The sequence below is a fragment of the Balaenoptera physalus genome (genome assembly GCF_965194825.1).
Source record: "Balaenoptera physalus genome assembly, chromosome: 10".
In the NCBI taxonomy this organism is placed as follows: domain Eukaryota; kingdom Metazoa; phylum Chordata; class Mammalia; order Artiodactyla; family Balaenopteridae; genus Balaenoptera; species Balaenoptera physalus.
In genome coordinates, this window is record NC_138889.1 from 75,322,793 (window position 1) to 75,346,670 (window position 23,878).

The following is a 23,878-nucleotide window of genomic DNA, read 5'->3' on the forward strand; positions in this document are numbered from 1 at the left end:
AGACTGTGAATTTATGCACTGAGGTAAACATGACAATAACTTGGAGTGTTACTCTTATGGGGTTATTTGCATCTTAACCTTAAGCTTCAAGAGATAACAAGAGTGGAATTTTTAGCACTGGCTAGCAGGTAGGAGTGATTTCATCGGTGCCTTTGAAAGCTCACATTAAAGTCACGTTCAACCTGTGGATAAGGTCATCACCAAAGACATACAAATACACGTAAAGTAAACCTACCAATTAGAGTTTAATCGGTACGATTTTAATTTTATAGTTCAATTCTTTTCAGCAGGGATACTTTCAACAATAAAACTATCCCCAAACTGGAAATTATATTGATATATCTCTTATAAATAACACAGGACACCCCTGTGTTTTATCAGCAAAAGTCACTCAAGGAAAGAATACAAAGTGTGAGGCAAGACCAATGCTTTAAAGTCTAAAAGATTCTGCAATAAACTGAAAAGAGGCTATACCAGAAGAGAGGTTTAAAAAGCTCGCTTTTTCATTCATAACTGATATTTTCTGAAAATCTATTAAAAGTCCACTTTCAGTAACTGAAATAATGCAAACTGGGTGCTTCCTATAAGTGTACCTGGTTGATTCTCTGAATATATTTCATTAAGAAGCACTATAAAGAATGGTAAAGTATGAGAGGGAAATCACGTGTAGCAGTTTATAAACAATCAGAAGTTATGAAACTCCCTCAATCTTAATTTTAAAAATCTGAAGTCACTCAAGCAAATCACTTTCTGAAATTAAACCACTGTTATTCTATCTTCTCTGAAGATAGAGAATTTTGCTAATGTGCTTTTATCATAATGTTAGCATTTCCATCTTCATACATAAAACATTGGAAAAAAAAAACTGAACTATAACAAAGCTAAACTAGTAATTGCTTTTAATTGTTACTAACAACCTAGCATGGAGTCAATACAAGTAAAATGGATAGACAGGTTTGCATATTGTGGCAAACACCATGGATTGGGTACACTCAAAAGCCATTCATATCTCCCTTCTCTCTTGCCTTTCTCTCCTGTAGAGGCTAGAAAGAAAAAAGTACTTGATTTCAAATACCTGCAGTTAGGAATGGCTATGCGACATGGTTCTGGCCAGGGAGGGCTGTCCTTTACAAATAAAAAGGTAAAGACTTGTTAGAAGAAAGCCCCTTTGCTTCTTTCTCCCTTTTCCTCCCTGAATGTGGAAGAAAGGACCAGAGATATTATAGTGCCCTTAACCACAAGACAATAAAAATGAACACAGAGGTCTACCTGGCAGACCACATAGAGATGAAAGGAGTCAGGGTCCCTGAGCCACCTTATCAGGGCTGGACTGCCCACCTCTGGACTTCTTATTGCATAAAATACATACAAGTTATCAGATTAAGCAACTACTATAGTAGGGTTTTCTACTAGTGCAGGTGAATGTACTTGTAGTGGATATGAATACAAAATTCTGAGTAAAAATCAAATTAAGAGTTACAAAGAAAATCCTCACCAACCCCTCAAATATTCTAAAAAGAACCTCAATGATAAGCTTGTATTTTGTCTTCTTTACCTGAAGAAGACAAAAGACTGCACAACCAATACAAAAAAGAAGTGGCGGGGGGCGGGGGAGATGATGTTTGATGGTAGTGAAGCTAGATTCCAATGCCAAACAAAAATGAGATAAGGCTGGAGGAGAAGGGCATGAGTATAAAACCAAACAATTATGGTCTAATATTTCTTGTTTGTCAATTTCAACTGTCAGCAAGGAAAATAGAGTTCATTTCTTCAGCAGAGGAATTCCAACAGTTTTTAAGTCTGAACCTTCAAACTTGGGAAGCTTTCCTCCAGGTTACCAGCAAAGGTCTTATCAACTTCACGTAGGATTTTGAGGAAGTCTTCTACCTGTGAGTCAAACAAAAGAACCAAATAAACATAAGTAGAGGAAAAGATGTTTTAAGATACTGACTATTGTCTGTAAAAATGCTCTACCTATGTTTTCTTTTTTTTTTTCTACCTATGTTTTCTAAACAGTCCAACGGAAAAGAAATGTTGACAGCTTGTCAGATGACAATACTGGTACTTCCTGGATGGTCCTCTGAAACCTCAAGGAAATGACTAGCCCTTTCCATTTTGTTTTCTTTTAAACTAGTATTTATCCTCCTACTGATTCCCCTTGAGGGTCCATTACCAGAGTTGTATTATCATCCTCCTTGCTGACCCCCCGCCTCACTCCCACATGCCATACTTCATTTTCCTAAAAAAAGTTATTTTGAAATTGCCTCTAATGGTAGCAAATGCAATATAATTTGAAGGACCATAAAAACCTACTGACTGTACCTACCTAAGAATCTTATTTTTGGTTAATATATATGCTATAACAGAAAGGGGTACTATAAATTCAGTGTTGATTCCTTTCTCTTAACATTTAAACTGTTACTCAGGCTAGTGCCACAAATTATCCAGCAGTCATCTATCTGACAAAGGCATTAAGTCATGCGCATTATATGCACTATCTTTTTTGACAAAGGCCTCAAAGATCAAGTGCTTACTTAAAACATTTTACTCAGTAATCCCCTGAAACTCAGCCACCTATACATTTACTCATACTCACCACAGGGTTATAGAGAGGAAGAAGGTTTTCAAATGCACAGGAACACTTCTGTTTGCTTAACTGTCCCTCCTTTAGTCCCTGAGCTACAGTCTCCTAAAACAAACAAACAAAGAGATCTGATGTCAAAAAAGGAAAATTTCTAAAGCTATATCTGGTGAATAAATACAAATCAGTATTTACAACTCCCTACTGATCCTACATGCATTTCAAATGTCCCAAACTAAACCCACCATCATTCCTCCTTGTGTAACCCCAACATGTGCTCCACTGCAGCCCTTATTTTGGTGAAGGCACCACCAGCCACCCAGCCTGTTGCACAAACCAAAAATGTGGGGTACAGCCAAGACTTCTTCCTCCACTGCTGCTAGCCGCTCCCCCTAAGTGTTTAATTCTACTCTACTAAATCTCTCTCATCCCACTCCTCCTCTCCATCCACTCTTCCACTGTCTAAGCTTTCATTATTTTTCAGATTATTCTTGAAGATTACCAGCCACAAGAGCCTGTTGGTTGGTTGGTCTCCTGACTTCTAGCCTCAACTCGCTCTAATCCTCTCTCTCCATTGCTTTTGGAGTAATCTTTCTAAACAGATCACATCACTTGATGCTTAAAAAAAATCTCTAGTAGCTCCTCAGTTTCCTCAAGATTAAGTCCAAATTCCATTAAGTGGCATATCCGAATTTTCAAGACATACCTCTGGTTTATTCTCAGCCCACTTTCCATCTATATTCCTACCATATAAAAATTAAGAAACATCTACATCCCTCCCTCCAAAAAAACAAAAGCAACAACAAGCAATGGGAAAAATACTTGCAACGAATATGCAAAAGATATAGATATAGAATTACCCAAGGAATTCATATAAACAATCAAAATGGGTAAGTTTATAAAGCAGGAAACACAAATAATATACAAATATATGGAAAGATATTCAATCTCACTAATAATAAAAATGCAAATCAAAATAAGGCACAATTTGGGGCTTCCCTGGTAGCACAGTGGCTAAGAATCCACCTGCCAATGCAGGGGACACGGGTTCGAGCCCTGGTCTGGGAAGATCCCACATGCCACGGAGCAACTAAGCCCGTGGGCCACAACTACTAAACCTGTACTCTAGAACCCGTGAGCAACTACTGAGCCCGCGTGCCACAACTACTGAAGCCCACACGCCTAGAGCCCGTGCTCCGCAACAAGAAAAGCCACCGCAATGAGAAGCCTGCGCACCTCAACGAAGAGTAGCCCTCACTTGCTGAAGCTAGAGAAAGCCCACACGCAGCAACGAAGACCCAACACAGCCAAAAATAAATAAATAAAATAAATAAAACATAAAAAAATTAAATTAATTAAAAAAAACAAGGCACAATGTATCACCTGTTGAATTTTACTTGATATAAAAATTATAATACACAATAATAAGGATCAAGTAAAACCAAATTTTCACATGTCAAAAGCATTTTGGCAATATGTAGCTATTTATGCCTCAGTCAGCTTCACATTTATCACGTCGAAACCAGCAATCTAACTTCTGAAAACCTATGCTAAGGTAATAACCCCAAATCTGGAGAAGGGAAGCAAGATAATTCACCAAAAATACAAATCACTAGAATAACTGAAGCTTGTTTTAAGGAATATTCTTCTTAAAAAAGTCAATGAATATGAATATATTCTTCATAGTTATATTCATAAATATATTTTTCCTAAAATATATGGATAGAAAGAATATGCTCAAAGAAAGAACATGTTAATAATCCTGCACATATTCAGGAAGAATACTCTTTATAACAAGTTTACAGTAAATTTTGAAAACTGACTTTTTGGCAAATTGGGTATTAAACAAACTGGCTCTCAGTGAAAAATCTTTCAGTGTATTGATCAGGAGTCAGGAAGAGTGCTTGTAATGTTACGTGAAAAGAGCAGCCTCCAAAAATTGTATATACTGGTGATAAGTATGTGAAAAACACATAAATAAATATACCAAACTACATCAGCTGTTAGTTTAAGAGTATAAACTTATGATAAGTTTTTTCTGCCTCTATTTTCCCAAACTTACGTAAAATTAAAAAATAAAAACATTAATAATAAAATTTGGAGCAGTAAGCAATCCATACTTTCTTTTACTGAAGAAGGCATTAATACTTCTTTCCTACCTTTGTTAAAACTTGGAAAATATTAGAAAGAAATTCACATGAAATATCCTTCAAGATTTTCAAGTGGAAGTCATCCTGGGTTAAATCAGACTTTTTAGTTTCTTCTGTGTTAGACTCTGCTGAGTTCTCTGGTTTCTTTTGACAATGTTTCATATTTTGTAAGACACGAATCAGGCTGTCAATTAGAGGAAGATCTACTGTACAAACAAATCAAGAGGCATGGCATTAGCCAGTTAAATTTGGTTACCATTCATTCATTCATTCATTCCTGCACATGTATTGAACACCTACTATTGCTAGACACTGTATTTTAGGTACTGCAGATATGGTGGTAAACAAGATCATCAAGGCCTCAGACTTCAAGAGGCTTACATTTTTATACTCTCAAATAAGCAAATAAATAACACAGATTGAAGAAGAAACCCAAAATGATGAAAAAGAGTAGATATCTGAAAATGTAATTCTGGAACAGCCCCTCATCCCCCAAGACTTAAATTTGAAAGTACCAGGGAAAATGGATAAGGAATAGTCAACATTGAGATATATGTTTTAAGTTATCAGATATTAAGGATTAAAAAAAAGGGGGGGGGCAGTTATAATTCTGTTTTGAGCCAGTTATAAAGGTAACCACTAGACCCAAAACACAATCCTTACTAAATGCCAGAAATACTCACAAAAACAAAGCAAATAAATTATATATTTAAGTATTTCAATATAAATATACATAATGAAAAATATAATACGACAGCATTCAGATCAAACATAACTATTAACTACATTTAAATGAGTTTAACTCATCTATTAAAAAGAAATCAAAACACCTAAAACAAAGTATTTAGAAAGGTTGAAAAGAGTAAGATAGACAAAGGTATTAGGGGCAAATGCAAACAAAAGGAAAACAGGGGATGTGACCTTTGTATCTGATATAAAAGGATTTAAGCCAAAAAAAAAAAGCATTATGGGCAACCTATAATGAATGTCTATATACCAAATAACATGCCATCAATATTCATTAAGAACTACAAATGATAAAAAGAAAAGGACAAAATATTGGCAGTAAAAAATATTAATTTTCCTCTCTTTCCACATCAAATCAAATCGATAGAAATAACTAAGGTTATGGAAGAAGTAATCAGCATAACAACTGACAACTCCAACATTTACAGTCTAGCTCAGGCCTCTCTCCTCAGCTCCAGACTCAAGACTGTAAGCTCAACAGCTCCAGCTGAACACTGAGTAGACATCTCAAACTTATCATGTTTAAAACCAGTCTTTCCTATCTTAGTAAATGGCAACTCTTCTGGACAAAAATGCCAGACATAGCTTGACTTTTCTCACCCTCCTCATCCTACCAGTCAGCAAATCCTGTTGGCACTACTTAAAAGTGATCAGAATCTGATTATTTTTCCCCACCACCTCCCCTGTTACCACCTTAATCCAAGTTATACCATCTCTTGCCTCAAGGTCACAGCAGCCTCCTAACTAGTCTCCCTTTTGTACCCTTGCCCTCCCCATGCATTTCTCATCAACACGTCTGCCAAAGAGAGCCTATTAAAGTTGGCTCCTGTCTGTCCATCCTCTGCTTAAAACCCTCCACAGCTCCCTAACTCATTCCAAGTAAAAGGCAAAACCAGGCCCTCTACACTCTAGCCCCTGTTACCTCTCTGGTCCCAGGTTCCATTCCTCTTACCCACGCTGAAACCACCCCAGCCATACAGGGCTTCACTGCTCTTCCTCAAATATACCAGGCATACTTCTAATTCAGGGCTTTTACACTCGTTGTTCTCTCTGTCTGGAATGCTTTTCTCCCCAAGTATTTACATGACTCACTCCATTACTTCCCTCAGGTTTGTACTCAATGTCACCTTCTCAGTGAGGTAACTTACCCATAAATGCAGAAAAGACACTTGAAAATAGTCATCATTTTTTTTGATTAAAAAACTCTTTATAAAATAGAAATAGATTAATATCTCCTCAAATGGTACAACATAAATAGCTTAAGCCCCAAATAGTATCATGATTAATGATGAACCTCTAGAATCATGACCAATAAAGTCAGGAAAAAGGCAAGGATCACCATTATTACTTAACCCCAGAGGTCCAAGGCAACCCATTAAATAAAAGAAAGAAGAGGTAGAAAAGTGATAAGACATATCTAAGTTAAACCCAAAGTAGTATTAGATAAAGTCCAAGATTACCACTGGAACAACCATTAAGAACTGTAAGAGAATTCAGTAAGGTTACTAGACGCAACATTAATATACAGAAACCAACAGTCTTCATATATTCCAACAACAATAATCAACAGAAGAAAAGATACCATAGACAAGAGCAATCCATAAGATAAAATATCTAGCAATAAACCTAACAAGAAATATGCAAGATCTGTATGAAGAAAATCATAAAACATTGCTGAGAGACATAAAATAAGACTTGAACAAATGGAAAAGCACATGTTCTTGGATACTCTATAAATTTAACATGATCTCAATAAAAAAAATCAGGAAGATTTTTTGGTTTTGTTTTTGGAACTTGTCAATCTAATTCAGTGTTTAAAAAAAAGAATAATAACAGTCAAAAACATTCTGAAAAAGTAGAATGCAGGAGTACTAGCCCTACTAGGTATCAAAATATAAAGCTTTAATAATCAAAACACTGTGGCTACTGATACATGAATAGAGCAATGGAACTGAATAAAATATATAGGGAAATATAAAACATAGTAATGATGAAATTTCAAATCTGTGTCGGTAAACTGGTTTACTTACTCAATAATGTTGAGACAGCTGGGTATCTGGAAAAAACTTGAAACCATACCTCACATGTAACACCAGAATAAATTCTAGATGGTTCATGGATTTAATTGTATTAGTCATAAAAATCATTCTGTGAAAGACCATTTGTTTACATAGGAAAATATTCATTTATATTTCTAAATGAAAAAAGTTGCCTAAAAAACAGGCAAAAAAATACATATGGATGTGAGTGTATAGTAGTTATCTCTGAATGATCAGATTACAAGCACTAGGCTTCCTTTTATAAATTTTATAATTTTTTTTGTATTGGGCATGTGATGTTTTTGTATTCAAGGGGCTAAAAGCACTAAAAAAATGGGAGCAAGAAATAAAATGAACAGCAAACACATCTGATAGACTAGAATTTAATTTAGTGAACGAAAATTATACTTGCCTTTTCCTGTCTTTAGATACTCCTGTTCAGCCTGTGAGGCATAGATGGCGGACAACACTGAAAAAACAGAGGCTAGCACTGTTTTCTGCTCTTGAAGTATGATGGGTGGATCATCAGACTGGCAGAATTCATGGCACACCAGGTCAAAGAGTAAATTCCAAGTGTCTTTTCCAGTGTCAGGACACTGTACTTAATAAAAATGATGAAGGAAGTAGTAATTCAAAAACAGAAAACAATTAAATGAGTAACTATCATGCTTCCCCATATAACATCTTACCAATTGCTTGAATTCCATCATCCACTGTAGTCAGCAGCTGTAAGATATGCATGTAAACATCGAGCCCTTCTGGATTTTCAGAACTAAATACAAAAAGCAAAAGCTCAATCAACTTTACTGTCTATGTGACTGTAGTCATTCATTTATTCAACAAATATTTATCACTCTGTACTAGGCACTGCCCTACATGCTAAGGATAAAACAGGGAACAGAACAAAGTCTCTGTGTTCACCAGAGCTTATATTCTGATGGGGAAATCAGTCAAAAAACAAATATTATGTAGTACAATCAACACACACAGGACAAGAAGTAAAAGTTCTTTTTGGCCCTGTCCCATGAAAGCAACAATGCAGAAACCTATCAAGTGATACTTCACCATTCTGGTTTACTTGAGTAATCAGGACAAAAAATGACTGAGACTTATAGAATGAATGTAAGGCCCACTGCACCAAGCACTGACAATAATGATGTTTTTAAAACTTCACAGGATCATCTTAGCTCCCGAGCTGAGAAAACTAAAACCAGGTAAGTATAATTTTTGTGATCAACAGTTTGGATTCCTAGAAACTCACAATCTTAGTTCTTCAACCGTACAATTAAGTGAAAAAGATAGTGAACAATTAAAAGATGGTTCAGCAAATATTTAAGTGCCTATCGTTTGCAGGCACTATGTTAGGGGCTGGGAAAACAGAGATGTATAAAACGTTGTCCTTACCTTCATGAAATTTACTGTCTAAAATGAAAGACAATAATTAAAGCAGTAATAACAATAAAGTAATATGAATGTAATACTAGCGGAAGTCCAAGGTGCTAGAGGACCACACAGCAAGCGGATTTAATTTAGCTTGGAGAATCAGGGAATGTATCGTAAGAGAAATGGTTACGCAGAAACCCAAAGGGGCAAAGAAATGCTGGAGGCAGAGACAACATGGTGTGCAATGGCTTGGTGTCGAGAGAGCTTGGTTCAGTTGAAGAAATGAAGGAAATTTCATACAGTTGAAACAGAAGACAAGGAATAAGGATGGAGAAGCATAGTACAGGGCCTTATAAGCCATAAAAATCTGGACCTCATCCTAAGGAAGGCAACTGAAGGGTTTGAAGCATGAAAGTGAGATGACCAGCGTATGTTCTGGAAAAACAGCTCTACAGTCTAGGCTTGGAAGGAGCTAGTCTTGAGGCTGGGAACTCAGGTAAGAGAATGCTGTAGCCATCCAGGTAAGAGACAGTGGCCTGGTGGTGGCACAGATGGAGTACCAGAAAAAGTCAGGAAGAAGGATTGGAGGTTGACTGGCCATGGGAGAAGACTGGGATGGGGAAGTATCGGTAATGGCTTCCACGTTTCTCCCACATTATCCAAATGGAATAATGATTACATCATTTACTGAGATTGAGAATACGGAAGAAGCAGGTTTGGGGGAAAGATGATGAGTTTAATGCTCACTTGGATAAAGGACATAAAATTTAAAGGTTTTAATGTGAGTTATAGGGAATTCTCTGGTGGTCCAGTGGTTAGGACTCCACGCTTCCACTGCTGAGGGCCCGGGTTCAATCCGTGGTTGGGGAGCTAAGATCCCACAAGCCGCGCAGCACAGCCAAAAAAAAAAAATGTGGATTATAAAGCACTAAGAATGCACAGTTGACCAATAAGCAGATCAATTCATAAATTAATGTTCTAGTGACTAGCAATAAACAGTTTCAATGACCTACAACACCTAGTAATCGCTCTTGGGAAGACATCAGAGCCCAAAAGCCAGTCACTTATCCAAGACTGGCACATACACACAAGGAGCAAGAAAATAAGTGATGTCTGACATTAACTGAAGAAGTTGTCACATGACCAGTGGAAAATAAAGCACAAAGAAAATCTTTTCCATTTAATATAAATTATACAAAACTGCAGAAGATTTTAAAACAGTAACCATAATTAATGCTGAACAATAAACAGCCTACCGCTAAGTAATATTAGAACAAGTATTTTGCAACCATTATGATTCTTGCAAAGAGCAAATATATTGTTACCAATATCAGTAGTGAATCAAACCTGACACAGATCAGCTATGTGCTACTCATCCTATTGAAAGGAAACTAAAAAGACATATCTAAGGGTACTTCTAGCAACTGGATTTTCCCAGAACATTTTGCACAAAAGAGCTCACTTACCGTACTTGTTTGGCAGCTTCAAGTACACAGGGCACAATTCGAAACACTGGCTGCTGTTCAGAATCTTCCTGGGGTTGGTCCAGAGGCTGAACAGCCCCATTTCTAATCCATTCCAATATTAGCTTCTCATCCAAATCAAAGAGCTTGTCCACAACCTCCCCGATCTTCACCAGCAAGTCAACTGCAGAGAATAAAAGAGATATTGAAATAAGAAACAAAATTTTTAAAGTAGTAAGTCTAATCAAAATTCTTAAAACTATTCCAAGAAAGCCAAATCTTGCCAAAGCATTACTTATTCCAAGGGCAATTTGTTTACCTCCTTTGTTTAAATTTGCTTGGCTTCCATCATTTTTAAGTGGGGGATTTATCAGTATCCAGAGAGTTTAAGAAACTTCATATCTTGAATTGAAATACTTTCTCACCTAACACTTAGTCTTTAATTGACCTCCAGAAATAGTTACCTGGTTTCCTAACAATTAAATATAATTAAAAAAATATTTTTTTCTACATTACATGGTGACTTACCATTTGTTGAACTTGACATGATGAAGCAAATGCTATCATAAATAGCTGGATGTTCTCGGATTCTTTCAACCCAGACAATGGCCACTTCTGTCTGGGAAAGGCAAGTAAGCAACAACCTACGTGATAAATGTGAGCTTAGTATCTATCTTTCAAAAACAGTAAAGGAAATTCAAGAGTGAAAGAGCAACTCTATTTTCCTAGTTTCCCTTAGGGGTAAGTATACAGAATCCATAAAAAGAAGAAAGCATACCTGCTTGTTTCCAGCAGAGTAGGAGGGTCTGAATCACACAAACAGTACAATAATACCTGGCTACAAAAACAAAAATGTTAACCCAATATGCCTCACTTCTCTCATTTCAAATATCAAAGCAGAGTTTTTATTTAACTTTTTAAACATTTTAATTGTGAAATATAGCAAATATACATAAAAACCTGTAAGATACAAATCTATACTTAGTGAATAATTATAAAGCAAGAAAAACAAGAGCTGCATCTCTGTAGCCCTTGCGTGTCCCTTACAAATCACAATTCTCTTTCCCACCTAGAAATGACTACTATCCTGACTTATCCAGCAATCATTTTCTTGGTTTACTCTATAGTTCATTTTATATATTTTGGTTTTGAACTTTGTATGAAAGAAATTATATTGTATGTATTCTTTTGAGTCTGAGTTCTTTGGCCCAACACCATGTCTTTAAGATCTACCCATCTTTTTCCAGTAGCTGCAGATTCATTGCTGCAGAACATTTCATTGTATGAATATAACACCATTTATTTTTCCAGCCTACTACTGATGAACATTTGGGTTGATTCCAATTTGGGGCTTTCAAGCAATAGTCTTATAATACTTCTTATCTGAGTATGCTGATACACGTGTGCACGGTTTCTCTTACCGTATACCTATGAGTGGCATCACTGGGTCATAGCGTATGTGGACCTTCTAATATGACTAGGTAATGCCCAACTGTTCCAAAGTGGTTGAGCAAATTTATATCTCATCAGCAATGTATACTGTTTCACATTAATTTTAAGATATGCATTTAATTAAGTTCATAAAACTTGTCAATATTACTCATTCACAGATTTTTAATAGGGATCACTAGAGACCAAACATAATCCTGAGTCATTTATTGCATGAATGATTATAAGTTATGGAAGAATAAATACTTTAAACTAGGATCTTAAAGTCTTTCACACCTAGAAGAGGTAATAACCTCTATTTTGGAGCCCCAGGTACTTGAATCCTGTGATAAACCCTACAGCCCTTGTTGGAAATAACCGCCTAGAAGAGTTTTCTTAACCTATTGTGGGCACAAATTTCTTTGAGATTCTGATTAACAGCCATAAACCCTCTGCCTAGAAAATGAATATACTCATAAAATGTAGCATATAATTCCAGGGTGTTCTCAGACCTCTTAAAATAACCACCGGGGTTTCCACCATTAGAAATCCTCTGCCCAAAACTTCCTACATGTAGAAGAGAACTGGCCTCCAAGCAGAAGTATGAGAGCGTTTGAATTACAGGGGCTACGCTGTATCCTCTAGTCTGTTGGCAAGTCCCCCATCACCACCATCTAAGTCAGAACTGACTTGTTGACCAGTGTCAGGGTGACACTGGTCAACAAGTCTAGTTTTTACAGACTCTAGCCCTGAGCCTTTGGATTCCCTGAGCCTAAACTGTTTTGGACTCTGGTCAGGTGCCTCCATCTCCAAGCTCTGCCCCACTGGTTCTTATCCCATGTGGCTTACCACCTGCTGACAATTCAGGCCCCTTTGCAACCAATACAGAAAACAGGCCTAAATCCTGAATCATGTCCATAAATAGTGCACAAGTCCCCAGCCATCATCAACACACAATGAAGTTCCTGGAGATTGCTCATCAGGAGAAAGGAAGTACTACATTTCATAATGTTTCCCTATCTGTCCTATGTATTAGGATTTCCTTAGGGATATGAAATATGAACCTATTTTTAAAAAACATAATTATTATGTAATAAAACTTACCCAAGATTTTTGTCACTGCTGACGGACACACATATCTCCTGGAAACAGGCCATATTACCTAAAATTCCCACACAGATTTCCTGCCAAATCAAATTTCACAGGTCACAGTCGCTCTGAGGTAAAAGACACAGATACAAAAGTAACAACTTGAAAAAAAAAAACTTTCACTGAGCCAAGTTTGGGGAGAGAAAAGGAGAGGCAGCGCACAGAAGTATATTGCCTGCACCCTAATTTGACAAGTTTCCAGGAGTATTTGAGAGGAGATGAAAGGCATAAGAAAAAGAAAGATCCAAGGCAGGCAGGAGTTATGGAAGAAGAAATCTTACGGATGAACTGAGTCATAAATGATTGGTAGGATTTAGACACAAAGAAGAAGACAGACATTCAAACATGGGGGAAAGTATCAGCAAAGGCAGGAAGGGACTAATGTAGAGTGGACAAAGGCTAATACAGAAAGCTGTCTGTATCAGTACACAGTTATTAGTAGCACACAGTGGGAGGAGAGCATGAGATAAATACAGCAGGTAAAAAGGATCAGGATTAAGGGCCCTAAATGCCTACTTAATTTAGTAGGTTATTTGGAGACATGAAGGTCCTCAAGGAAGGGGTCAACATACTGCAATGTTATTTTAGGTAGATTATTCTGGAAGCAAAATGATAGCGAAAAAACTTTAAAAGAAGTTCATAACCTCAGTAGTAACAGCTAATGTTTATTTAGCACTTACTACACCCAGGCACTACCCTAAGCGCTTTCCACGCAACATTTCATACAATAATTTATGAGGTATGTACCATTATTATCCCCATTTTTCAGACGCGGAAACCAAATCACAGAGAAGTTAAACAACTTGCTGAAGATCTCCAACTAGGAAATAACACAGCTCCAGAGCCTGAGCATTTCACCGTATCACACTGCATCTCTGAAATCAAGTGAAGGAAGATGAGATGAGGGTGGTGATGGCAGGCATGGAAAGGAATGAAGCTGAGAAAGACTCAAGGTGAAAGCAGAATAATTTGATGGGAGTAAAGGGAGAAAGCAGTTGAACATAACTCCTAGGTTTCAAGTTGTTTCATTTCTCCAGTAGGAGAGATTGGTTCCATAGACAAAAAAATTGGAAAAGAAAGCATAGGAAAGAACACAATGAGTTCAGTTAGGATAGTGTTTCCAAACTTGCTCGAACACGAAAATCACTCAGGGAGTGTGTTAAAAATACCAATTTCCAAGTCCTATCTCAGAGCTACTGAATCAGAATCTCCAGGGTACGGTCCGGGAAGTTGTTTACCAAGCACATCATATGATTTATATGATTGGATAAGTGCGACAAACACTGAGTTAGGACACATGGACTTTTGGATTGGAAAATGCAACATGCAAATAAAGAATGCCTAAAGAAAGTTAGAGATATAGCACCTGAAATCAGAAGGGAGGTCGTAGCCTTGATCCCACCGGGAAGATTTACTCCCAAAGGTGTAAAGAGTGGATGAACTCACCAAGGAAGTGAATATAAAGAGGACAAGGGATCTGAGTCTACACCTTAAAAGGAGTCCACACTCAGCACAGGAAGAAAGTATCAATAAAAAGTCAAAAAAAGTAGCAGAGAAGTGACTGGAGAGGCTAGAGACCAGGAGAGTGAGGTGGCACCAAAGCTATAGGAGTAAAGAGTTTCAATAAAATGTGGGTGGTCAAATGTTGGGAAAAGAGTAAAAGAGAATAGGGCCAGAAGAGATACACATACATTTCCCTTAAAAACTAAAGAGGGAATAATTGAACTTCCAATCAAAGATCAAGTTTTTCAGTCTTAGCTACTCACTGAAATAACCTGGGGGGACTTTAAAAGCTGTCTGGAGTCCCACACTTGGAGAGACTATTTTAATTGATCTGAGAATGGCCTGACTTGGGATTTATAAAAGCTCCCTAGGGCAAAGCTTCTCAAAATTTGGGCCTTGGTGCTGGTCAAAACCTGACTAACATCACCTGCAAACTTGTTAGAACTCCTCAATCCTACCCCAAAACTACCAGATCAGAAACTCTGGGGGTGGACTCAGTAATCAGTGATTCTGGGACATGCTGAAGTTGGAAAGCCCACATCCTAGGTGATTCTAACTTGTGGTCACGGCTGAGGATCGCTGTCGTAGACAGGCTATGGTTCACAGACATATATAATAATAGGACTAACTCCTGAAAGGAGCAATTCTTATTTTCTTAAAATTAGCTTATTTTCTTTAAGTACTTATCGTGAGTCAGTGTACCTAAGTTAGAAAACTCCAGGAGAAAATCATATAACTGTCAAATCTTTATATTAACATAACAACTCAAGGAAAAAGTGGTTCATTGGTTCATGAGGCCCCAACTCAGGTGGAGCACTGTACTTAAATAAAATTTTAATTCAACATTCAATTTGTAAAAATATACTACAGAATTCTTCACTTCATAATTTCAAAAAAAGAGAGACAATACAGTACAGTGGTTACACTGAAGTCAGGCAGGCTACGCTCAAATCCCAGCTCCATTCTTTCCTAGTTGTATGACCCCGGACAAATTTCTTAACCTGAGACTTAGTTCGTTTACTTACAAAGTAGAGATAAATGCTTACCTCATAGAGTAGTAAAATGAAATACTAAGTAAATAGCAGTTATTCATGATTATAATTACTTAATAAATATTTGCTAATCACTCACGATATACCTAGCAGATGGCAACCTAAATGGCACTAAAGCATAGAAGACTTAATGAGAAGTACAGAATTGTTTTGGTGCATTCACTATCATCACTGGCCACTGAGAGCTTACTTATTTGGGAAGGCTTGGAAGTAAAGTACCATCTTGGGAAAATAGATGTGAATATTGAGAGGGGATGGAAGGCATACAAGGAAGGCATGGAGAGGGCAACGATCATAGTAAGCTCCTGAGGTGAGGAGTAGACAGGCCATGCTAAATTAGAAGACTATCTGGAGGGTATATTTTATGCTAGAAAGACGAATTGGATTCAGATTGTGGAGAGTCTTGAGCAATAGGCTGAGTTTAAGCAATAGAGGATTTTATGACTTAAAAAAACAAAAAAAGCAATAAACTGAGAAATGGGTGGTCCGGGCACTGTTCCCTGTTCAGCCACATATTAGTGGCATAATGATGATTAGGACTATCTAGTGTCCACATCTGTTAAAGTGTTGATCTCCCTGGTCCAGCCCAAATCTAAAATTCTATGACTGTAATAATTTTAAATAGCATATTACTTAGTACCTGGTAATGTTCAATAAACATCTGCAGACTCATTTGTAGCCACTAAGAACATTAAAGTGAGAAAAATGAAAGACTATCCAGCACTATCTGCTGTTATTGCTCCAAAGAGGCAGCTTTAGAAATGCACATACTTACTCTTAATCGAGGACACTTGGATTTGGCCAATACTCCCATAAATATGTCAGGAGCATTAAATTCTTGGAGAAACAAAGCCACATCCTGAAAATAAAAATGATTATTAACTTGGATGCTGAATATTCCTCCTTAAACACCATAGCTCGGGCAACCATAAAAAAAAATAATAATTGCACATATACCTCCTTTCAAGCACAAGGGAAAAAACCCCACAAGGTTAGGAATTGTGTCAGTAGACAAAAGTAATGTTAGTGTTGTGGTATCTGGTCTCAAGGCAATGGAACAATTCCATAAACAAATCTGAACTAATTGTGATATTCCAAAGGACTGTCCTCCTTTTACTGCCTTGTATGTATTTATCTTAATGATCTTTCTACCCACCAGGAATTCTCCTTAACTCATTCAAGCACATTTGCTGATTACCAGGTATCATGCTAGAAGATAGGAGAAGGGAAAAAAGTAAAAGTCATAATTTCTGTCTTCTAAGAACTTAAAACTTGATAGAGAAAACAGATTAAAAACTCCTATTGGGTTATGTCCAAAACCAGAACTTTTGTTTTCAAAATCCTCAACAGAAAAAAATTCTGATCACAATGTAACTGTGACAGCTTCACATCTTCCTAAAGAGTTTGCCCAGTCCCCAGTGTCTAAAGGGACACACCACACAGGTGGATGAACCTGGAGTGGACATGTGGCCCAATCTCACTAGAAATGTGGGCCCCAAAACTAAATCAATTAGCTATGGAGATTTGCATTGTAAAATATTTAGATAAAATTAAGTTTCTGGCTGTCTATTGCCTCGGATTTTCACCAAACTTGAGGTGTGTATTCGCAATAGCTTAACTTAGAACACAGGCTATATGGCTCATGTGAAAAATGCCCTTCGAAGGGCTCTCAAAGAGAGAGGGAGTAATCCTTCAGAGCAGCTGAAATTGGGGTAACCTGCATGACTGTTGACTGGAAGAGATATACTGCACTTATTAAGAGATCATGGTCAGAGAGAATATTTCAAAGACATACTCCAAATTGAAAGTCAAAGCAGCAGATGCTCTCCACTCTAAGTGATCAAGCTGTCTGTCGTGTGCGCAACTCTTTGTAGCATGCAGCGATTTATTGATTTAATGGTAGCTAATAATTCCTGGAGTAGCAGGAATAATATCAATAATTAGGTAGCCTAATAATACCAATGCCAATAATAACAATAATGGCAATTAACATTTATTGAACAAGTATTAAATGCCAGGCCCAGTGAATTGGTTTGCATGTTTTCTCACTTAATTCTCAAACAATCCTATGAAGTAATTATTATTAACCCCATTACACTGCAGTTTTAAAAGGTTAAGCAACCTGCCCAAGACTGTGCAATCAGTAGGAGAACAGAGCCAGAATTTGAACCCAGATGAGTCTGATCAAGTCCACGCTCTTAACCAGCATACCATAGTAACTGTCAGGTATTCATCCATTGACTACTTCTTCATAAAACATTTACTGAAAAACCTGAGTAATAAGCACTGTTTCAGGCTCTGGGGACACATCGGTGAATAAGATAGATAAAGCCTCAGTCGAGTTCTCATTCTAGAGGGATGAACAAACAATAAACATATAAACAACTAAACTACATAAATCCTAAGTGCTACAAAGAAGATAAACAAGATGGTGTGTGCTAGAAATGAAGACTAGGGGGGCTACTCTAGATATATCAGAGAAAGTATCTTTGAAGAGGTGACATTAAGCTTTTAAGAGGAGGAACGTAAATCCATCAGAGGACACAGGCTCAAAACAATCACTTAATAACAGGATAAGTATTATGTAATAGAATGAACAGGTTCCATGAGAGCACAGAAAAGAGCGGAATCCTGCCTGGAGTGTCTGGGGAGGCATCACAGGGGAGGTGACATTTGAGGTAGGCCATAAAAAGTGGGAAAAATCTTGCAGGTGGAGGACATTCCATGCAGAGTGGCATGAACAGAGCATGAGTACATGAAAATGCAGGAAGCATCTGGAAGTCTCTGGTCCTGCTCAAGCACTGAGTGGCAGGCGATAAGTGTGAGATGTAGTCTCATTGGAGGGAATTTATGCCAGTGAATCAGTGGGCAGCTCAGTTCTCTAGAGGTGCTTCAAGAGCTACCATGAGAGGACAAAGAGGAGGCCAAGAGCATGACCCTGCCTCCACGGACAATTTTATTCAAACAGCAGCTCTAGTTTACCTATTTGATATTTGAGGATTTCACACTAAGATTTCATTTGAAAAACAGGTTGTTTCTTTTTAAAAATGTTTTAAAACCATAGCTTCTTAATAACTGTAGAAAAAGTAGAGAGAAGATGAACAGTACTCTCAACCAACTTGATCAAATTGACATTTACAGGACACTCCTGCCAGCAGCAGAAGCACACACATTCTTTTTAAGTGAACATGGAACATTTACCAAGATAGACCAGGGTCTATAAAATCAACTGTATATCTATATACTACCTATATACTATCAATGTATATCTATATACTGAAATTTTTTAAAAATACTATTTACAATAGCTCCCCAAAATATGAAATACAGACAAAAGATGTGAAAGACCTAAATACTAAAAACTACATAACTTTGCTGAAGAAATTAGAGAAGACCTAAACAAATGGAGGGATAGAACTTGTTCATGGGTCAAAAGACTCATTATTGCTAATTTATCAATTCTTTTCCTAAATGATCAATAAATCGAACTCAATCTCAGTCAAAATCCTAGAAGGCTTTTTGTAGAAATTGACAAACTGATTCTAAAATTAATTTGGAAATACAAAGGACATAGGACAACCAAAACAACTTTGAAAAAGAACAGAGTTGGAGATTAACACTACCTAATTTCAAGATTTATTACAAAGCTACAGTAATCAAAACAATGTGGTATTGGCAAAAAGATACAAATAGATCAATGGAACAGAACAGAGTCCAGAAATAGACTCATGTGTATATGTATGCATAACTGATTTTTGACAAAGGTGCAAAGGCAATTCAGTGGAGAAAGAATAGTCTTTTAAACACACTAACTAGAACTGGTTATCCTTAGGCATAAAAAGTGAAATTCAGTTCATACCTTACATCAAACACAAAAATTAAGTCAAAATGGATCACAGCCCTATAAGTAAAACCTAAAATCATAAAACTTACAGGAAAAAAAACAACAACAACACAATTAAAAAGTGGGCAAAAGATTTAAACAGCCCCTTGCACTAAAGAAAATACACAGATTGCAAATAAGCACATGAAAATATGCTCACCGTTATTAGTAATTAGGGAAATCCAAATCATAATTACAGTGAGAATCACAACACACTTATTAGAATGGCTGAAATTAAAAAGACTAACCATACCAAGTGTTGGTAAGGATGAGAAGAAATTGGAACTGGACTGTATCTCATACACCGCTGGTGGCAACATGAAGTGTAAAAAACACTTTGGAAAACAATTTGATCTTTTCTTTAAAAGTTAAACATACACCTGCCATATAATCCAGCCACACTACTCTAGGTACTCACCCAAGAGAAAGGAAAACATCTATCCATACATACTTATACACAGACATTCACAGAAGCTTTATTTGTAATAAAGTGTAAACAACTCAAATATCCATCAAAGAATCAATCATGGTATACACATATAATGGAATACCATTCAGCAATAAAAAATAATAAACTATAGATATACACAACAACATGGATGAATCTAAAATACTGATGCTGAGTGAACGAGCCAGACTCATCCGAAAAAAGAATGCAATCCCATTTATACAAAACTCTAGAAAATGCAAACTACTCTGAAGTGACAGAAAGCCCATCAGTAGTTGCCTGGAGAGGGTAGAAGCAGGGAGGGGTAAGATACTGGGATTACCAAGGGGCATAAAGAAACTTTTTGGGGCTGAAAGACATGCTCTCTGTCTTAATTATGGTGATGGTTCCATGCGCAAATACATACATTAAAATTTTTCTAATTGTACACTTTAAATATGTGCAGTTTTTATACTTCAATTATACCTCAAAATATATGCAGGTTTTTTGTGTCAATAATATCTCAATAAAGCTGTTTTTAAAAATGGTTGAAGACAATGAGTAGCCATTGACAAATTTTACGAGAGAATTTTAATACAAGTAAATCTGTGTTTTAGGAAAAAGATAACTTGGGTAGCAATGTGGAGGACAGAGGGAGGTGAAAGAGACTAACACAAGGATTTTAATCAGAAATCTACTGCAAAAGTCCAAGTAATAAAATGAGAGATTATGTAAGTCAACCTCTTTTTTTGCCTCTTTTCTTACCTGTAAAATAAGGATACTACCTATGTCACAGGGTTACTGTGAAGAGCAGATAGAAGGCTTTCAAACTACAGAGTCCAATACAAATGTTAAAATATTATTGCAATTATATACATGTAATTCCTTCTTGTCCCTTTCTTCTAGTTTAATTGTGGTACCTCAGTGGTCTCCTAACTCCTAACCTGCTCTCAAATACAAGGCCAGTATTCTTTTTAGGTAGATAAGTATCAGAACTTTCCTGGGCTACAAGCATTCCCGCATTCATGAGAACTATCTACATAGCCCAAATCTAATGACACTCAGATTTTCTGCCTTCAAAGACAAAAGTTGAGCATTTACAGCTTCTGGGACCTCATCCCTGTACCATAAATACGAGTGACTACAGACCTTAAAGTTTTTCCCCAGAGACTTAAGGACTGAACCTAAAAAAAAGAAAAAAATCCATTCACCACCTCCTTACCCAACAGTCTTTTCAGTTCCATTTCCAACCCCATACCTCATCCATTGACATATCCCACACTCTGCAGATTTCATTCTCCATTTCTTCATCAAGCTCCATCTGCTGCTCCTCATCATCTGAGCTGGATTTGGAGTTTTCAGGGCTAACAATCTTCAGAAACACAAAGGAAGGAGATGAATAAAGGCTGTCCACAGTACTCCTCAAGTACTATTATCCCACAATCATTTAGAGATCACACACAAAAAAAAAAGGGGGGGGGGGAATTCCCTGGTGGTCCAGTGGTTAGGACTCCGAGTTTCCACTGCAGCAGGCACGGGTTCGTTCCCTGGTTGGGGAACTAAGACCCCGCGTGCCACCCGGTGCCGCCAAAAAAAAAAAAAAAAAGGAAATTAGTACCTTGGGTACCTTGGGTAAACACTATTGCTAGGCACTGGGTAGAAATACAAAGATAAACAAGATTTAATCCCTTACTTCCAAGTAGTTTAGGATCCAGTGGGGAAAAGACATATAGACTGATAATCACAACAGAAAGAGCTAAGTGATCCAACTGAATTGTGGACAAAGAGCCGTGAGAACAAAAATGATGGACCAATGACCTACGTCTGGGAGAAGTTTTCCCAAACTTCTCTTAGGAGGTGATACTGAAGCTAAATCTTTGAGGGGTGATCGAAGTTTGTCATGTGAAGAAGGGAGAAGAGCATACAGAAGAAAGTACAAGAGTTCAGAGTTAAGAAAGGGCCTAGCATGTGTGGGGAATGGTGAGCAGTTTAGTGTGTCATGGGCAGATGAAGCTGGAAAAGTTGCAAAGAGTCCTGGATTCCAAGCTAAGAAATATGTATTTTTCTCCTGTAGGCAAAGGTAACTCTGAGGAGTTCCCATAGACGGCCTTTTTTTTTAAGATTATTCTCGCATCTGTGTAGAAGATAGAGTGGAGAGGACAGTGATTGGAAGTAGGAAAAAAGTTAAGGAAACATAAGAACGTTCATATTTACTGAGAGGCTCCTATGAGGCAAACACTACAGTAAGCACTCTATGGCTATTATAATCTTACATAATCTACGCAGTAACTCTATATACAATAATATAAATATTACCCCACTTTATAGAAACTGAGAAAGAAATCGGTTAGGCGACTTGCCCAAAGTCACGCTGGGCAAGCCGCGCTGTTGACAACAGGGCTGTTTGACCGCTAAATCACCATTTATTCTACTACAACGAAAGTCCTCGAAACAGATCAATTAGGACCTGGGCTTCAGAAACGACAGTGGGAATGAGAAGCAAAAACCCTAGCAATGAATTTACATGGTCACGTACTTTTGGAAAATTTTCAAAAGTAAAACATTTTAATTAGAATCATTCCAGCATCCCTGCCATTACACTTCCCTTTGTGTTGAGGGGTACAGGAAGTGGCGCCCGGCAGTTTTGGGGTCCGGGAGACGGCGAGGACGCAAAGGGTGAGGCCCGGCCGCTGGGGCCTGGGGAGGGGGTCGCCGTGGGGACGGCGTCTCCCCCGGCAGTAGGGGGCTGCCAGAGGTGGGGTGGGGGTCTGGGGGAACGCACAGGGAGCCCACGCGAGGCGCGAGTTTCCGCACCTGGATGAGCCCGCTGAGGACGCCGAAGAGCCAGTGCTTGCTGTAGACCGTGCTGCCTATGCAGTCCCCCCCGGCCGCCTCCTCCTCCTCGTCTCCGTCCCGACTCAGAGGCGGCGGAGAAGGATTGCGGTCCATGACTTGGCCGCCTCCAGCGCGCGAGAACCGCTCCGGAAGCCGCCGGAGGAGGAGAGAGGCCTCCAGGAGCCAGAGGGCACAGCGCGGCTCCCGCCACAGCGCCCCCTGCTGCCGGAGCCCTGCCAGTCCGAGTGCCCGAGCAATATGCCCATCAGACTAGGGAGCCCAGTTGTCTTGACTTACCCGACGCTCTACCCAGGACCCCGGCGCGGTAATATTCATAATTGTTATTTGTCACCCTCACTGGACCAGATATTCCATCTCTCCAAGAGCCCTTAGTCTGATTGGAAGGGACGGGGGGTGCGGGCACGGAACAGGACAATGTCTCCAGTACAGACGTGAAGCTATCGGACCTCTCACCTCTGGGCACACTTGCCATTCTTAAAGACATCATTCTTCTCCCAGGTGTGGTCGGAATCCTGGAAAAGACGAACGTCGCCAGGAAGAACGTCAGTATTACAACTCCCTGTGTTTTCAGTTCCTGCTTCTATTTAGTTTGATGGTACTCAACATCAGACCCAACGCTCCACCAAACCCCACAGCAAAAATTTTAGAACACCACTTTTTTAAAAAATTAATTAATTAATTTATTTATTTATTTATTTATGGCTGTGTTGGGTCTTCGTTTCTGTGCGAGGGCTTTCTCTAGTTGTGGCAAGTGGGGGCTACTCCTCATCGCGGTGCGCGGGCCTCTCACCATCACGGCCTCTCTTGTTGAGGAGCATAGGCTCCAGACGCGTAGGCTCAGCAATTGTGGCTCATGGGCCTAGTCGCTCTGCAGCATGTGGGATCTTCCCAGACCAGGGCTCGAACCCACGTCCCGTGCATTGGCAGGTAGATTCTCAACCACTGCGCCACCAGGGAAGCCCCAGAACACCACTTTAATGAAATGAAATTTATAGATGATATAACCTACCTCAACATGTAATTCCAATAATACCAATATGATTCCCTTACAGAAAGGAAAAATAAAATTAATTTTAAATAAAATATGTATTTTAATGTTTTAAATGCTCTGGCACAAATGTAGTAGAAGATATAACAAAGATCTCCGATTTTGGCACATACACATCAAATTACTGTGAGCCCCACATTTACAAATGCAGAATGACATAGGTGTGGTT

General features: G+C 38.2%; 1 protein-coding gene across 2 annotated transcripts; it reads right to left on the reverse strand.

The window, feature by feature from the left end:
* Window positions 1–882: 882 nt before the first annotated feature.
* SAAL1 (serum amyloid A like 1) lies at window positions 883–22,809 on the reverse strand. 2 transcript variants are annotated; one of them, XM_082476670.1, is made up of 12 exons: window positions 22,620–22,809; window positions 21,064–21,177; window positions 16,271–16,354; window positions 12,896–12,975; window positions 11,142–11,201; window positions 10,892–11,007; window positions 10,367–10,547; window positions 8,207–8,289; window positions 7,930–8,118; window positions 4,741–4,934; window positions 2,597–2,689; window positions 883–1,887 (listed from the first exon to the last, which is right to left on the reverse strand). In XM_082476670.1, the coding sequence occupies exons 1-12, from the start codon at window positions 22,752–22,754 to the stop codon at window positions 1,795–1,797; spliced, it is 1,422 nt and encodes a 473-aa protein (XP_082332796.1). In that variant the 5' UTR covers window positions 22,755–22,809; the 3' UTR covers window positions 883–1,794. The 2 variants fall into 2 exon arrangements, with proteins under 2 accessions (XP_082332796.1, XP_082332795.1); XM_082476669.1 differs by having other exon boundaries at window positions 4,741–4,937; window positions 22,620–22,808.
* Between the last annotated feature and the right edge of the window lie 1,069 nt (window positions 22,810–23,878).

What these genes read in the sequence shown, in the direction of transcription:
- SAAL1 (XM_082476669.1), bottom strand. Translation starts at nt 22,754, where the DNA reads ATGGACCGCAATCCTTCTCCGCCGCCTCTGAGTCGGGACGGAGACGAG. An exon ending in CCAAGTGTCCTCGATTAAGA is followed by an intron (nt 12,976 to 16,270) that starts GTAAGTATGTGC and finishes TTGATTTGGCAG; the next exon opens with GAAATCTGTGTGGGAATTTT. An exon ending in ACTCTGCTGGAAACAAGCAG is followed by an intron (nt 11,008 to 11,141) that starts GTATGCTTTCTT and finishes TTTATCACGTAG; the next exon opens with GTTGTTGCTTACTTGCCTTT.